General features: G+C 45.1%; 1 protein-coding gene across 1 annotated transcript in view; it reads right to left on the bottom strand.

Annotated features, from left to right (window-relative positions):
* Positions 1-2,973: 2,973 nt before the first annotated feature.
* Positions 2,974-17,011, bottom strand: part of LOC142250608 (adrenodoxin-like) — a 53,999-nt gene continuing 39,961 nt past the window's right edge. Inside the window, exons 2-4 of the mRNA XM_075322792.1 lie at positions 9,117-9,244; positions 8,883-9,012; positions 2,974-3,438 (exon numbers count right to left, since the gene is read on the bottom strand). Coding sequence (XP_075178907.1) covers positions 3,321-3,438; positions 8,883-9,012; positions 9,117-9,244 — 376 coding nt within the window. The 3' untranslated portion in view covers positions 2,974-3,320. The remainder of the gene's footprint in view (positions 3,439-8,882; positions 9,013-9,116; positions 9,245-17,011) is intronic.

Consider the following 17,011-nt stretch of genomic DNA (forward strand, 5'->3'; position numbering starts at 1 on the left):
GGCAGATAATGGCGTTCGTGAAGAAAATGTCCGGTTTTATAATGCAGGGACATGTGACATGCAGATCCTATCACACATGCCGTTGCTTCTCTGGCTCAAAGTCCACTTAGGTGTGTGTGTGTCTGTGATTGGCTGACATGCTGGCCCGCCCCACAAGACGCGCGCGCTTAGGGAAGGAAGACAAGAAAAAAAAAAAAAAAATGGCGATCGCCATTATAGAAACAGCAGTGATCTGAAGGCGCTGTTCACGCACACTATACACTGAAATGTGATAATAGTTTGATTCACAGAGTGACTTACACTATTACAGCAGAAACCAAGCTAGGATTTAGCTGTTTTTTGGCTGCTAGAACCGTTCTCGAACGTTTCTAGAACTATCGAGCTTTTGCAAAAAGCTCGAGTTCTAGTTCGATCTAGAACATGCCCCAAAATCACTCGAGCCGCGAACTGGAGAACCACGAACCACGAACCGCGCTCAACTCTACTGTTGACTTAGAGACAGATACACCTACTTCACTGAGAGTGTTCTGGACTTCAGTTGATGTTGTGAACGGGTTCTTCTTCATCAAAGAAAGTATGCGGCGATCATCCACCACTGTTGTCATCCGTGGACGCCCAGGCCTTTTTGAGTTCCCAAGCTCACCAGTCAATTCCTTTTTTCTCAGAATGTACCCGACTGTTGATTTTGCTACTCCAAGCATGTCTGCTATCTCTCTGATGGATTTTTTCTTTTTTTTCAGCCTCAGGATGTTCTGCTTCACCTCAATTGAGAGTTCCTTAGACCGCATGTTGTCTGGTCACAGCAACAGCTTCCAAATGCAAAACCACACACCTGTAATCAACCCCAGACCTTTTAACTACTTCATTGATTACAGGTTAACGAGGGAGACACCTTCAGAGTTAATTGCAGCCCTTAGAGTCCCTTGTCCAATTACTTTTGGTCCCTTGAAAAAGAGGAGGCTATGCATTACAGACCTATGATTCCTAAACCCTTTCTCCGATTTGGATGTGAAAACTCTCATATTGCAGCTGGGAGTGTGCACTTTCAGCCCATATTATATATATAATTGTATTTCTGAACGTGTTTTTGTAAACAGCTAAAATAACAAAACTTGTGTCACTGTCCAAATATTTCTGGACCTAACTGTATATGCTTGTATTGCATAAACCTCCAACTCTCAATATGTTCTTAACAATGGTAAAGTTATACAGTACATGGACTTGTTGCCAGACATCTCTTTGTACTTACTCCCACTTCTCCACTGTCCCCACAACCTCTCAAAACTGCACCCCTAAAACTGCTGCTACTTTATACTGTGCCCCCTTTCAAAATTTTCCTCATTGCTTCAAAAACTACCCTCACAGGAACACTATTCCTCCTCAAATCTAAAACCACATTCCGCACATTAAATCTTTCGATCCTCTGTAGAGCACTTACAGTTCCCTGCTGTGTCTTTGCCTCCTGCCTTGGCTGCATATTTGAGCGTGGAGCTGATGAGCGCACCTCTGCCCCTTTCCTGGCATTTTAGTGTTCAAATGTACTTGAGAGACGCGAATACAATTGAATACAGTGAGAACCAGCGTCTACAGCTTGTGGGCCACAAGAAATCTTTTTTCGAGCTGCATGTGGCCCACAGGCCATATTTTGTGTACGCCTGGTCTTTTGTTTATTGGGGACTTAAGCCTATATACTCTATGCATAGAGCATTTCTCAAGAAGTTTTTGGAGAAGAAACAGAGCTCGTAACTCTTTAAGAACTTTTCATTTACGCTCACTTTCTACTCAAAAACTCAAAAAAACCTCCATGTGCATATATCCTAAGTGTTGTGCATCAGAGTTATTTAAACACAGGAGAACTGATTTTTGAGGAATGTTTTGTGATATATTTTTGGTCGCTTCCTTTTTCTGCCATTTTGGGGCAACTGATGATTTTTTTGGGCAGGTTTTCTCATGCTTTTTGTGATGTCTTCTTTTTACTATTTTCCATTAATTCTTTTTTCATGCCATTGATTAATGAAGTAACCACTAGCTTTTTTTTTCTTTTTAAAGAAAAACTATGGCAAACTGAGAACAGCCAGTACAAAAAGTATGGCTTGTGCAATACAAACCGTGTACTTAAATGTAATTTAAACAATAAAGCCGATGCACGCAGTGACACTTGAACTAATCACTGGAAGTGACAAGAGCAAGACTACCACCAATCTAATATATAAAGCTGAGTGTATGTGTGTATGTATGTGTGTGTGTATGTCCACTAAAGGAATCCGCACTGTCACATTTACAATCACGAAATTTTGCACAGACACCTCATGTGACCCAGGGAACGTCATAGACTATGTTTTGACAGGAAAATTTAACCCCGTGCTTTACAGTTAGTTTCTAAAATCCTGCCGCCATTAACCTGAATGGAGGTGGGAGATACGGGCTATTAATTGCAACTGTCAGTGGTTGCTATAGGAACAAAATAAACTATTAGTTGAAGCTTATGTGTGAGGTAATAAGATGTCGGTGGAGAGATGGAGAGAGAGACAGAAAAAGACAGACAGAGAGAGACACAGGCAGAGAAAGAGACAGACCTGAAAAGGGACAGACCTGGAAAGAGACAGACAAAGACAGACAGGAAAGAGACAGACGGGGAAAGAGACAGACAGACACACACATAGAGACAGACACAAAAATAGAGACAGACACAGAGATGGAGACAGATATACTGATACAAATACAGACAGAGAGATAGAAACAGACAGACAAGGAAAGAGACAGACAGAGAGACAGACAGTGACACACAGACAGAGACTGGGAGAGAGACAGAGAGACAGTTACTATTCCGGGCAACGCACGGGTACTACAGCTAGTTTATAATAAATGTCCTATTCTAAGGATCACCATCCATTTTTAATACTTGATTAACCCATTTAATTACTCATTATTGCTATAAAAAAAAATAGGAAAACACAAGTTAAGAGTCTTTAGAGTAGTGGTAACATATATGATATTTTATGTAATGCATTCTAAGTCCACACATATAGATTTATCATACACACATAGAATAATATACCCAGCATAATACTGAACTTGTTCCCCAGTCCTTATTGAACATCTGTTACTAAGTTCATTTAATTTACAATTACATTATAATATAACATCTACATTTTTCAAATCTTCCATATAAACTGTATGGAATGGAGATGTAGACACTACGACGATACCACTGGAATCCTTGCCCAAATCAGTTCTAACCAAGTAGAGCATGATGACATCACACAACTGGCACTTTCTCATCACCTAGATGTATGCACTGACAAATATTTGTTTATTAGTTATTGTTTGCTTTGCTTCTCAATTTGGTCTCTTCTTGCATCAGATAAATCTTTTGGCACTCGAACTGTAATTCCATCAATCGCTTTTGTCATGCAAATCTGGCATCCAAGGCGGGACCTATAAAAGAAAAAAGATCTTTGTAGGGGTCTTATGATCAATCATTAACATTAATAAATCGCCTATACAAAGACATTGATAAAATGTTGACTGTGCCAAATTATAAGGCTATGTTCAGATGGAATTTTTTGAATTGTATCCACTCCTAAAAACATCACAAAAATTGTTTGAAAAACGCTAGAAAAACTCATTCGTTTTAATATTAATCCTCTTGGTTCTTCATATGCAGTTTTTCTTCTTCCACTTTAGGTTTTAAGTGCCTGATGCCTGAAAAAAAGAAAGTGTATCTCTGTTTTTTGAATAGGCTCCTGATGGAAAACACTCCAAATTATGTACTATTTAATCAAAAGGCTGCTAAAGCGCTTTGGAAAAAAAAAATAAAAAACAGAAGAAAAAAAGAAAAATGCATCCAAAAACACCCCTAAAAAGGAGTGATTTCTTAAACGGTTTCCGCTTGAATTACTCATAGTTTTTCAATATCTTAATGGTTTCTAAGTATATACGGTATCTGCAGAGATGTTCGAGTTTGGAGTATTTAGAGTGGCACAAGAAAACTTGTGTTACAGGTATGGTTAGGATAATTTACAATGATATATATGCTAAAATTAGTAAATAATTTTTGTTTAGCCTTGCTTATATGTTTAAGGCCAGATAGCATAGAAGCAATTTGAACTGCATGACCCAAATTTAAAGGGTTTGTGTCATGAGGGTGTGGCCCCCCGTGCCAGCAGCCGGGCTGCTCGGATCCGGATCCGCGGTGTCTCGAGGGGTCTCTGGACCCAGGGGTCGTGCGGCCACTCAAATGAAGGGGGTATTTACAGGGGATTGTGTTAGAGTTCGTGACGCCACCCGTGGTATGTGGTAATTTGGAGTACCACTGCTGCAGTTGGGAGTACCCGGGGGTGATGGAATGGGGCAGCCAGGTGTTGTGACCCTCCACGGGTAGGGGGGATGCCCCGGGACTCGGTGATGGTGGCTAGGGAGTGCCGTCAGGTGTGGAGGGGGTCACTTGCATACTCACTCAGTCCATTAAGCTGACACCGACAACTGGATAAACCAAAGTTCTGGACACCACTGCCGCCGAGGGGAGCTAGTTTGAGTCCCGTCCCCAATGGTGTTGCCTGGTGATCCGTGACCTGCCTCCTGGCAATAAGTTTACTTCTCTGTTGGTCCTGGTAGTATGAAACTTGCCGGGTCCCGCTCCCACTATGGCTAAGTGTGTGAGCTTGCTCTCAGGGTTCACGCTTGGGATTTTCTGGACCATTTGAGTGGAAAGTCCTATCCCCCTTATTGCGCTAGTACACAGATTTTGGAGCGGGTGGAGAGCAGATCTTGAAGGCTCCGTTCTCGTTGGGTAAATTGTCAGGTTGCCTGAAGCTACTCCCTGACCTAGGTCCAAGTACCCCGTCGTGCCCTGGTCCCAGCCCGGGGATGGTGCAAGGCCGCCGGCTGTCCTCCTCGACAGTTCCGTGCCCCTTGCCATGATCCCCTGCGACCGGGGGTCCAGCTCCTCTAGGCTCAGACCACCGTCTGCTACCTAGATAGCTTCCTAGGAGCCTGCTCCTGACCTCCTCTCTCCTTCGCTTTCAACACACTTCTCCCCACTCCTGACACTCCTGACCTCCCCTAACCAACCCCCCAAGTGGGCGACCCTATTCCATTTAGGCTGTCCACTCGTGTGCTTGGTGGGTGTGGTGCAGAGTGTACCTAGGATTTAATTAGCTGATGTAGGCAACACCATGTAGTTGGGGACCCATAACCAAGAAGGAGGTGGCTATTGCACGGGAGAGCAGATTATGCAATACCCTGTGACGACCTGATAGTCCAGGGGCGTCACAAATGTCTGATAGATGTGAGACCCAGTGGTTGGATATCTTGTTGATTCAATAAGGAAATGAATAGTGAATGTATGGGCCATGTACATTACTGAAGACCAAACATTGGAGCGTTCAATCAAAAGTATATTCTGGGAAATTCTCCCAACCTATAACTTCAACATAGGATTCGGACACTATGGACAGAGTAAAAAAATAGATGAGAAAGTGAGTGCACAATTTGGGACTTTTTCACAGTATGGCTGCATCCTAAAGGGAATATCAGGAGATTTTGTAGTACAACACTAATATCTTTAAATAGGGCTTAAGGAGACCTTTCAGGATCAATAAGTTTTCTAGCTCTACCTTATCCTGTTATCTTGCTGTAAACTCAGTAGAATCCTGTGTCTCATGCACACTAGTCAAGACAATTTACATATTCACCGCTCCCCCCTCCTATCTCTTTATGTATTCACTATCACTGCTGAGAGGTGGGAGGGAGTATGGGTGAAGGCAGCAGTGCAAATTCAATTCAGATTTACTATCGCTGATGCCAGCACTGAGAGGTGAGAGGGGGAGCAGGACTTATGCAGTTTGTATTTACATATGCCTGACTATTTACTATGTCACACTGAATTCTACCAAGTGTACAAGAAGATAACAGGAAGAGGAAGAGCTATACAAGTTACTGATCCTGAAAGGTCTCCTTAAGCCCTATTTAAAGATAATATTAATATTGTAATACAAATACACCTGACAGATTCCCCTTAACTTTCTGGCTGCAAATGTGGGTCAAAAGCATCAAAGAAATGTTGAGGAATATTTTACAATCTTTTGGTTAGGTTCAATATACAGGAAGGTTACAATTTAAAAGGGTTGGCTGAAATCAAGACTCACCCTATTCAACCAACAGGATTTCTGGACTTCAAGGCAATTATCATGGCAAAAACTTTTGTACAACCACAACCTATTAACTTGCATAACTAACAAGTAGTACATTTGTTTTTAAAGGGATGTTGCATGATGTAGATTAGGATCATTAGATTTTAAAATGTTTTGTGTTTGTTTAACTGTATTTTATTTTGTTAAAAATATAAACCATTTACTACTGAGATAACATTGTAATACTTATCTACATCTGAATGCAATATTAATTAAAGGGGTTGTCAATAACTTAGATAATAGGTCATAAATATGACATTGACGGGAGTTTGATATCCGGTCCCTCCACTGATCAGCTATTTTGTACTTCTGGCAGCAATCAGATATATACAGCAAATTTAAATAAAAAAAACTGACCAGCACCTCCAAACAGAATAAGACAAGTGTGAACTGGTGCAAGCCAACACAAATATTTGATATATAAACAAACAGCAGCACTTTGTATTATGATATCATATGCAAACATTGAATATAGGAATTTGTAACTGTATTACTGCTGTAGAAAATTAGTGAAAAATGAAGGAACTTAGAGCACAAATTGGCCATTTCATGAGAGCCCTCCGGCCACAAGAAGGCGTACCTTTTTAATATGACTCTAACTAAATATGTTTTTAACTAGAGCTGGATCCTGCCTGCCCTTAAATTGTAGGCTTTAAGCCCAGGAAATGCATATTTTGTTAGGGTCCCATCAAAAAGGTATGTCCGGGTACGTCTTGCTGTGGCTGGTGGGCTCTCATGAATTGGCCAAATTCTGCGCTAAATATGTTCGTAATTTACAATATTTTCTATAGCAGTAATGTCCATATATACAGTGATCAGACCCAGAACAGCAGAGTCATGGCAGAGTACACTGTGTAATGGCTGTTCTTGGTATTGCAGCACAACGTCCATTCACTTCAATGGAAGCTAAAGTACAGAACCCAAGAATGACCCCAGCAGGAGTGGCAAACAGCTGATCCTTGGTATATAAGGATAGGTAATCAATATCAAAATCCTTGACCATCTCCTTAAATTGTACCTTTATTAGAGTCCCTAATTTAATAGAAAATTTAACAGTAAAATGTTCTTTTTGAAAGAACATACAATAAATTTCTACAACTCACTGATTCTCCAAAGTTTTAAAATGTTTGGCTGGTCCATGTATGAGTGAAGGAACATTTTATTATGGTATGTTATTATAGTGTCAGCAGCTGGATGGAGAACATGCAGCTGTAGAGGCAGAGCGCCTGTCACGATTGTCTCACTGCATGTTGAAACCAGTGACAGCCTTTGGACTTGAGCCTCTCATCTAGCTCTTTTCATTTAAATGGGTTTCATTAAGTTTGGCACTGCAGTGGTTAAGTGCCGGTTTTTCTACTTCAGGTTTTCCTAAGCAGTTTCTTGCGGAGAGATCAGGTGCACTTACTCAGTAGTCACACCCTTCAGCTTCAATTAGCAGGGTATCCCAGAATTCCCTTCTGAAGATACAAACTCATTTGTGTCCTGGCCGCCGTTGAGGAAAGTTCTGCAAGTCAAGTTCCTTTCAGTTGTTTATGTTCCCCCCTGTTTCTTTGTTCACCTGGTGTGTTGTTAGTGCAGTTTTGAGGTCCAGTGTACCCCACCTGCCCCTCACTAGGCAGGGTTACTATAAGGCCTTTATTGGGTCTCAGGTTCCTGTTCAGTGACAGGTGCGGAGACTGTATAGGGACTGGTGAGAAGAGGAGGGACAGTTAAAGGTGAAGTTAGGAGGTGCCCACCTACCCCTCTCACTAGTTCCTGGGTCTGCCGTTGTTTTTGTGTCCCCTGTGCCACCCTTTTGTGTGTTTTTTGTTGTGCATCAGACAAACATAGGTTTGAATGGTGCTACACCCGGCAAGCATGACAGAGCCATCCGGAAGGCACTGCAGGCCTCCTTGCAATATGCAGGGATGGTTTATTAGAATCTCTACCTCCCTGATTGATGTCCTAAACTGTCCAAAATTTAGGAAGCAAAAACATTGTTTTCTCCCCCTGGAGTAACAATCATATGAACACCAGGTGCATGAGAAGGATCGGAGCTGTTGGGTCTTTGCAGGCACAGATCAACTATATATTAAGCAGAAGTTTCCACTGTAACTAGGAATAATATATTAGTCCCAGTTACAGTGATAATCATCATTAAAATAAATGTATTTATATTTAGAAATATGTAAGGAAAAAGGAGAGAGAAAGGGGAGGAAGGGTGGATCTGATGTAGAGAAGGGAGGGAGGAAGGAAGGAAGGGTCAAAAGAAAGGAAGGAGGGTGGGTGGGATGTGGGGAAGGAAGGAAAGAAGGGCCAATGCTAACCACAGCAAAAAATATCCATATGTACTAAAGAATATATAACAAATATAGTAAGCATAAGAGGAACAGAATTTAAATTGTAATTTTGTGCCACCTTGTCATTTTAAACTAAAATAGCAAAAATGTGAAAAACAAACACATATATTGTGTGTTCTTTTAAAATTGTCCTATGTCACTGAAATTAAAAAAAAAATGAATGTAAAAAAAAGTCATCAAAATATGGCCTCACATATCAGGAGAAATGGAGGCAAAAACTATTTGAGGGATCAAAATTCTAAAAAACAAATGACAACATGCCTGATCACGGCCAAAATGACAGTCTTGCACTGAGCAATAAACATCACAAACTAGTAAGCTTATAATCACTAAATGCATAAGAACTTACGTTTGAGTTAATCCAAAAGCCAAATCCAACATGTCCATCTCCTCATCGGTAACAGAACTGAGCTGGTCAAAGGCCTTCTGATCAAATATGAGGTGACAAGTTGAACAAGCTAAAGTTCCTTCACAAGCACCTAAGAGAACAAATGATGGAAACAGTTTTTGAGCAACTACATCATGGTGTTCTATTGTGAGAAGCCTCAATTATTTAGGTAGCAACGAAACCTCAATTACTTACCAAATCCGTCAATATTTAAATGATGCCGAATAACAACCTCCAGTAAACTCTCCCCTTCTTTAGCTGAGGCTGTCAGGATCTCGCCATCACGGTTGATGAAATTAACTTTTAAGTTTTCTTCTGACGTTCTGTAAAAAAAATTGTAAATTAATTCTTTGGAAGACAATTTGTATCTTATGGATTATGTATTATATATAGTTGAAACCAGGAGTTTACATACACTATCTAAAAACACATATCCATGTTTTTCTCACTATCTAACATGAAATCACAATAAAATAAAACAACAGGTGTGTCTCTAATTAACTCAGATGTTGCCAATAAACCTATCAGAAGCTTCCAAAGACATGACATCATCATATGGGCTGTCCCATATTTTTTATATGCATAGCACTTTTAGTGTATGTAAACTTTTGACTTTGCAGAAAGTAATAAAAATCACAAAAACTGCCATATACTAGAGGATATAGCTAGTGGCACCATATATGCGGATAGCTGGAAGTAATAAAGAAATAGGGAAATGAACAATACTTACAGTGGTCAGGTTATACTCCAGGTTATTCCCCAAACACTACAATCATCACCATTACATTAATTACTCTAGTGAGAGATTAAATGTGTAACAAATGTAATAAGAAGCAAACATCCATTTAGTTGATCGAACCAGCTGGATACATGGCCACCTTGAGGATATCCAGAAATGCTCCAGGGCATAACACTAGAAGTCCCTCAAGTCAGGCACTATCTAGACCCAAGGTCCCATTAACTCCCATCGTTACAAGGGCTGTCCACATCTGACCCTATAACCAATATAGCCCTATGGTTCCCTATGTGCCACTCATTATATCCTCTTGTATATGGCATTTTTTGCATTGATTGAGTGTATAATGTTTCACTTTTTGAGGCTCTTCAGGCAAAATGATGACACATAATGGAAATGTAACTTTTTTTAAAAGTAAAAAAACAAAAATAAAATCAAAACAAAATAGAGAAAACGTTGAAGAAGGGGAAAGAAATGTGGGAGAGACCGGATTTGAAACATTGAATGATTTACATAATGAAGAAAAAGAACATCAGCGCTGTGCTGGTGTGCCGCATGAAGGAAGGAGCATCACAGTTACATTGTATAACCTTAATATGCTGTAATAAGTGATGTAACACTAAACAGTGCAGAACTTGTTGATATACGTGTGACGCCCTGGCAAAACCAGGTGGTCACACACACTAGGCCCCCGAATAACACCGTCCCACACAAGTTTACACACAGCCGATAAAATCCTAGTCACCTCCCCCAGTGTAGGACAGGCACACCAGTGGGCCAGACCAGGTGGATGAGAAACGCCCACCTCGGGGTCTGGAGAACCCGGAGCGGGAAAAGAGTGGAGTCGAGTTAAGTCTGAAGTCAGTAGAGGGTAGTTGAAGTTGAGAGGAGTGGAAGTTCAAGTGCAAGCCAGAGTGGAAAGTCGTCGGGGTTGGAGCCCCGGCATGCTGGCTAGGTGGCAGATGGTGGTCTGTGTCAAACAGGAGACGGGAAGATGGCTGCCAGAGATCCAAGGTGGACCGGAACAGGGTTGGAGCCCGCCGGTGCCGACACCGGAGAACCGACCCGGAAACCGTGCACAGAGGGGGTACTTTGAACCCTGAAGCCAGGACCGGAACCAATGGCCTAGCTAATTAACCAATTGAGGGCAGGATTATAGGTCCTGTCCCAACCAAAGTCCTAAAAGCAGACAACAGCCCACCGCGGGGGATAGGGCATCCGCCAGGGCTCGCTAGATCCCAAGGGCCAGCGTCAGCGGGAACGGCTCCCACCCATAGTTCTGGGAGCTGGCTTCCATGTTCCATACCGGAGAGCCCAAAGAGAACTCACAGCAGTGCAGAGGAAAGTGACAAAGATCATCAGCCCGGGTGTGGGACCAGAATGCACCCGGCTGCGGCAGCCGGTCACCACCACCTTGGTTTACCACTGGACTCGTCTGATTCATTCAATTGTGAGTAAGCTAACATCCCCCCGGTCTAACCAGGTGCGCCGGCCCCTGCAATAACTACCGTCAACACAGAGACACTGGGCTCCGGGGCAACCATTCCTACCCACGGAGGGGTTAACAACCAGCTGCCATCCCATCGCCCCCGGGTGCCCCACAACAGCAGCGGTGGTGCCACACTTCACCACACACTGTGGGTGACGTCACAGACAGTTTACAGCAAATCCCGTACAAATACGTCCCCTTTTATGCGAAGTGCCCGCATGACCCCCGGGTCTGGAAGAATCCCTCGAGCCACACTGCGGATCCAGATCCGAGCAGCCTGGCTGCTGGCACGGGGGCAGCACATACGCAATATATAACTGGTAAAATACTGAAATGCGGGGATCTGTGGAGGAGAAAGAAAGGATTATGAGAACAAGTACTGGACTGTGGACTTGTCCAAATAGTGTATATAAAATCCTTATTTAAGGACTAGAGGTATATGGATAAGAAAAAAATAATGTAAACACCAGAAAAGAACATCACACATTAAATTGAGTCTGTCACCCACAAAATGCCATTTAAACTACCTAAACATTTATATAGGGCACCTAGCTCCAATTAAATTATACTAAACAAGTATATCTTTATAGTTCACTAAAAAACAACTTTTATTTAATATGCAAATTAGGTAACTTTGGTGCACCCTTGGTTACCTAACCTTGGTTACCTATTATGCAAATAGGAGGGTGTGATGGTGCACCAAGGCATAGGACAATGTCTTGGTGCACCATCACACCCTCCTATTTGCATAAAAAAAGCAGGTACCGCACATTGATTTTTTTTCTCTAAAGCCCAGAGTGAATGCTGTGTCTCCAGTCTGCACCTGCGCACTGACACGGGATGATCATGGTGGAGTGCTTATAGGGTCTGTCACGCAGTGACTACTGGGGTTCCACCAGGTACACAGAAACCCCCAGCAAGCACCGCAACACACAGGGTACATATTACAATGGTGGGCCCTTGTGCTAGGGTCATCTCCTAAACTCACCTGAGACTGATCCCTGCACTCCCGGACGTCCTTAGGCCTGTTTCACACGTCAGTGATTCTGGTACGTTTGTGCTTTTTTTTCTACATACCAGAATCACTGACATACGCAGACCCATTATAATGAATGGGTCTGCTCACACATCAGTGATTTTTCACTGACCTTGTCTCCGTGCGGCGTACACGCGTGTCCGTGATTGCCGCACGGAGACGTCCATTTTTTTCTGGCATCACTGATGTCCCACGGACCACGCAGTGGTGTAATCCGTGAAACACAAGCTAGAAAAAAACGTGCATATAAAATAAAAATCATTTTTACTCACCCGGCTCCAGCGACGCTCTCTGCAGCCTGTGCTGCCTGCTGCTTCTAAGCCGGCTCATTACTGTCGTGCATATTAATGAATGCACGACACAGCCAACCCGGAAGCAGCTGCTGCGGGGGTCAGCGCCGGCCGGATGTTGCACCGCGGGACCGTTCAGCACCATGGAGAGCGGGAGCGGGCACAGGTGAGTTAATCTCTATGTGCATTGTGCAATCACGGACCAACGAGAACGGAGCCCGGGTTGCACATAGACAACCCACGTGTGCCGTGAATCACGGCACACAGAGGGACGTGCGTGTTTTACACGTCAGTGAAGAACGTCTGTGTTTATCACAGACGTGTGAAACGGGCCTAATACAGGTTTTTTCACCCTGACGGCGATCATGTGCCTATTCCTGTCTTTCACTGGACTCAGCCCTATATAGTGTGTAGGGCAGCGAAAATGCTAGTAAGTGTAAGTTAAAGACAAAGAGAGGATTAGACAGACAGGGGTAAAATAAACAGCAATCATACAAAACACTCCAAACAACAAGAGGTATTAATAAGGAGCGGACAAGAGGGAAAAAAACAAAAGAACAACACAACTTTCATACAGAAAATGTTCTTTGAATGGGTTCCTGGTCCTCAGCTCACAGGTTCCCTCTAGAGGCAGAATTGCAGAAACTATCACCACTGGTTCCCTGAGCTAGAAGGGAAGTGTTTATAGCAGAGCTAATTAGCAATAGAGAACATTTGACTATTATTCACACTCAGAGTTCCAGGAGACCAGATGATCTGCTTAACACTAGCAGCACTGGGTAAAATAGAATCTGCACAGCCAGCAGTATTAACCTGAGCAAGTGTGTATGAAGCCCTGCACAGTGATCTTCTGCTACCTGAAATAGGAGGGACCACTCTCCATCATGGTACCCCTGTGACAGTGTAAGTACAAATGAACTTGCAGGGCTCTGGATTGTAGGGGAAGAAAAGGGGGCAGTGTTAGTGTTACAATTCTACAAGCTCAGCTCCTAGTAATGGTAAAACTACCAAACAACAAAAGTGTATGATGCCTATTCACTAAGACTGTCTTACTGAACAGGTTAACTGAAGTACAATGCGCTGACTTCATTAACAAGTGCACAACACTTAAAGAGAACCTGACATCTGATACATGGATGCATTGGGCAGCATTTATTGGACATTGGGCAGCATTTATTGGACATTGGGCAGCATTTATCGGGCATTGGCTGTATGAACCCAGCCAGGTATGTTTGATTCTGAAACACTGCAGCATATTAATCATACTTTTAATAGCTGCTGAGGACTGAGCTGCGCTGTACCTGACAGGAGGGTCCCCAGTGACTTCTCTGTGCACACTGCCCTTGACATGGATCTCCATACAGCACACATAGGAAGAGATATGTCAATCTAGGGCAGCAGACAGGAGGAAGCCGCAGGGCACCCACGGCTTCCCCACCTGTCTGACTAGTCTACAGCACGGCTCAGTCCATGGAGGCTATTAAAAGTATGTTTTTCAAAATGGTATGGGCAGTTTGTGTCAGCCGGCAGGTTCCCTATAAAGGGAATATGTCACCAGATTTATGCTACCATGTCTGAGAGCAGCATAATTTAGGCAAAGAGACCCTAATTCCAATGATGTATCACTTAGTTTGATGGGTGCAGTAATTGTGACACAATCACAGGTCTTAGATGTAGCAAGGCTGAGAAAGCTAACCCTGCCCACATGACAACTCTTTCTGTTCCTTTTCTATTAACAACGAGCTGCTTATCCTATAGAGAGTGTGATCTATCTGGCAGGCACGTGCTCTGTTGTCTGGGCAGTGATGATCTCCTTGTGATTAAACAAGCATTGTATGGAAATGTCGCGGGCGGCGGGGCGCTGCGCTCGCTAACGCTCGCGTCCGGCGCTGCTGCTCGGTGGCTCGAGCGGTGGGCCGGACCCGGGGACCTGAGCGGCGCTCCTCTCCCGTGAGTGAAAAGGGGGTGGTTTGTTTGGGGATTTAGTCCGTGACGCCACCCACGGGTTGTGGTGAAGATGGGCACCACCGCTGCTGGTGACGGGGATCCCGGGAGTGATGGTAGGGAGCAGCTGGGATGTTGTTTTCCACCTCCGTGGGTAGGGGTTGGCGGTCCCGGGGCCCGGTGGTGTGACGGGGAGGCAGGGTTGGTGAGGTGCAGGGTTGCAGGGACAGCGCAGCGCGGTGCCGGGTGGCACGTGTGTACTCACTCAGCAACAGATGCACAAAGTCTCCGGTAAACCAATCGGCTGGATGGACGGGTCCCGCAGCCGGCTGCAGTGTCTCTCCCCGGACAGGTGATGGTGGCTGTCTTTCCCTGCACCTTTGTGTACTGTCTTGACTACGATGGGTTCCCAACGGTAGTCCGCTCCCCGGTGTATGAATGCCGGAGGAGCCCGTTTTGCCCGCAGGTGCTGGCCCTTGGGTCTCTAGCCTGTGGCGGTGGGCTGTAAACCCTCACGGTGTGGACGGTTGCCTTCTGACGGGACTTGGGTAGTTAGGAAACCCCTGGGGTTCCTGTCACACTCGGATTTGACCATTGTCGGCGGCTCCAAGCCTGGTCGGGGTCCGATGGCCCTGCCTGTGTGCTTAACTTCACTCCGCTCCCCGGTTCGGTACCGGTGGGCCACCGCCCAACCCCGGTCCTACGGTTCTGCAGAGATCCGTCACTCCTGCAGATGGCCACCACCGTCTGCCAACCTTGCTGTCAGTGCCTGGGCTCCAACCCAGACGCCTGCAGTTTGTGACCTCTCACTTTCACCTCCAAACACTAACTATCTCCACTCCTAAACTGAATTGTCACTTTTCCCGCCTCCAGGCCTGTGAACTCCTCGGTGGGTGGGGCCAACCGCCTGGCTCCGCCCCACCTGGTGTGGACATCAGACCCTGGAGGGAGGCAACAAGGATTTTGTGTCTGACTAATGTAACTGTCTGGGGGTGGGGGGGGTGTGTGTGTTCTGTTTGTGGCTGCCTGGCTAGTCCAGGGCACCACATTTCCCCTTGGTAAAATGCAGACCGTCCGTGGGCTGCCCGTCCATCACCGGTTTTATTTTTCAAACTGTAAAGATATAAATAACATGGTAAAACGATAAAATATAAGCATACTTTAGGTCCTCTTCAACGTTACACACACATAAACATTTTTAATAACAGACGGACGGATGTCTTCCGCTCTCCCACCCAAGCAACCTAGCCCTGATGCTGCCCCTAAGAAGTGGGCAGCACCCCTTTACCCCAGTCCAGGTTCAGGCTGCCCGAGCGGGAACGGGTACGGTAACTCGCACCCGACTTTCACTTGAAGGGACCCCACGTCCAAGGGGGACCCCTGACCCCCGGAGGATCGCCACCGGTTTCGGTAGTGGCGGGCCTGGGCCATCACTTTCCTCCAGGCCCATCCTCCAAATCAGCCTCTCCGGAGGCGGCAACGGTATCCATCCCACAACATTATTTACAGACCCACAAGTTCGTGGGTAGCAAGCTAGTTCTCGGCCATGTTCATGAGGAGTTTGTCATGTGGGTATGGGTAGTTAACTGACAACAGGGACAACTCCCGTCCCAACGGGGACGGTTCTTTTCTCGGACGGTAATCTGGTGATTTTTTCGGATTGATTAATTTTCATTCACTCACTTATTTACACAATCAACAGGTTGCACCCCTAAATGTCGCTTTCCCTATACCTAAGCGGGGGCCTACCTAGGTTGGAGCGTGTGGACCTTCGGGGCCCAATGTCAGTAGTAACAGGCGAGGGGACAGAGGAGACAACCGGTTCCTCCTCCCGTATATCGTGTGGGGCAGGCGGCAACCTAGGGGGACTAGGTACAGGTGCAGCCCTGGGCACTGGTTCACTGGCGGTTACTTCCGTCTCCTTTTCCTCCACGGGTTGTGGGAACATTATCACCGGAATAATCACCGCGCCGTTCTGCGCAGGCCAGTTCGCTGGGAAATCACCCATCACTGTGTGGATCATCTCTTTTTCTTTCTCCCCGGTTGGTCTGGGGGCCGAGACTTTAGCTGCCACCCTCAATGGAGGTGGGCACCTCTTCAGGTGGCCCCTGGAAATTGTGGCCGAAGTCTTCTCCTGGTCACGACTAATCTGGTAGGCCTTCTCATTCTCCCATTCAGTGGGTTGTACGACATACGGGGTTTTCTCCCACTGGTCATCAAGCTTATGGGTCCTTCTTTTCCGTTTTAGCACTACATCCCCAGGCCTAAAATGACCAGCTGGAGCCCGCCTGTTGAAGCACTGTTCTTGCTGTTCCCGGCTCCGACACAGGTTCCTTTCTACGTACTCCTGGACCTGTCGGTACTGCGCTCTCCGCCGGGTGTCCCAGTCAGCAGTCGAAGGAAGGTCCTCTGGAGCTTCCAAGTCCATTTCCAGGTCCACCGGAACCGGTCGGGCTCTCATCAGATACGCTGGTGTGCATTTGGTAGAGCTACAGGGAATGTTATTGTACATGTCTACCAGGTCAGGCAGCTTTTCTGGCCACAGGTTCCGCTCTTCTAACAGTAGCATCTTAAGGAGATCCAGGACCAGATGGT

Source organism: Anomaloglossus baeobatrachus, chromosome 9, assembly GCF_048569485.1.
Source record: "Anomaloglossus baeobatrachus isolate aAnoBae1 chromosome 9, aAnoBae1.hap1, whole genome shotgun sequence".
Lineage (NCBI taxonomy): Eukaryota > Metazoa > Chordata > Amphibia > Anura > Aromobatidae > Anomaloglossus > Anomaloglossus baeobatrachus.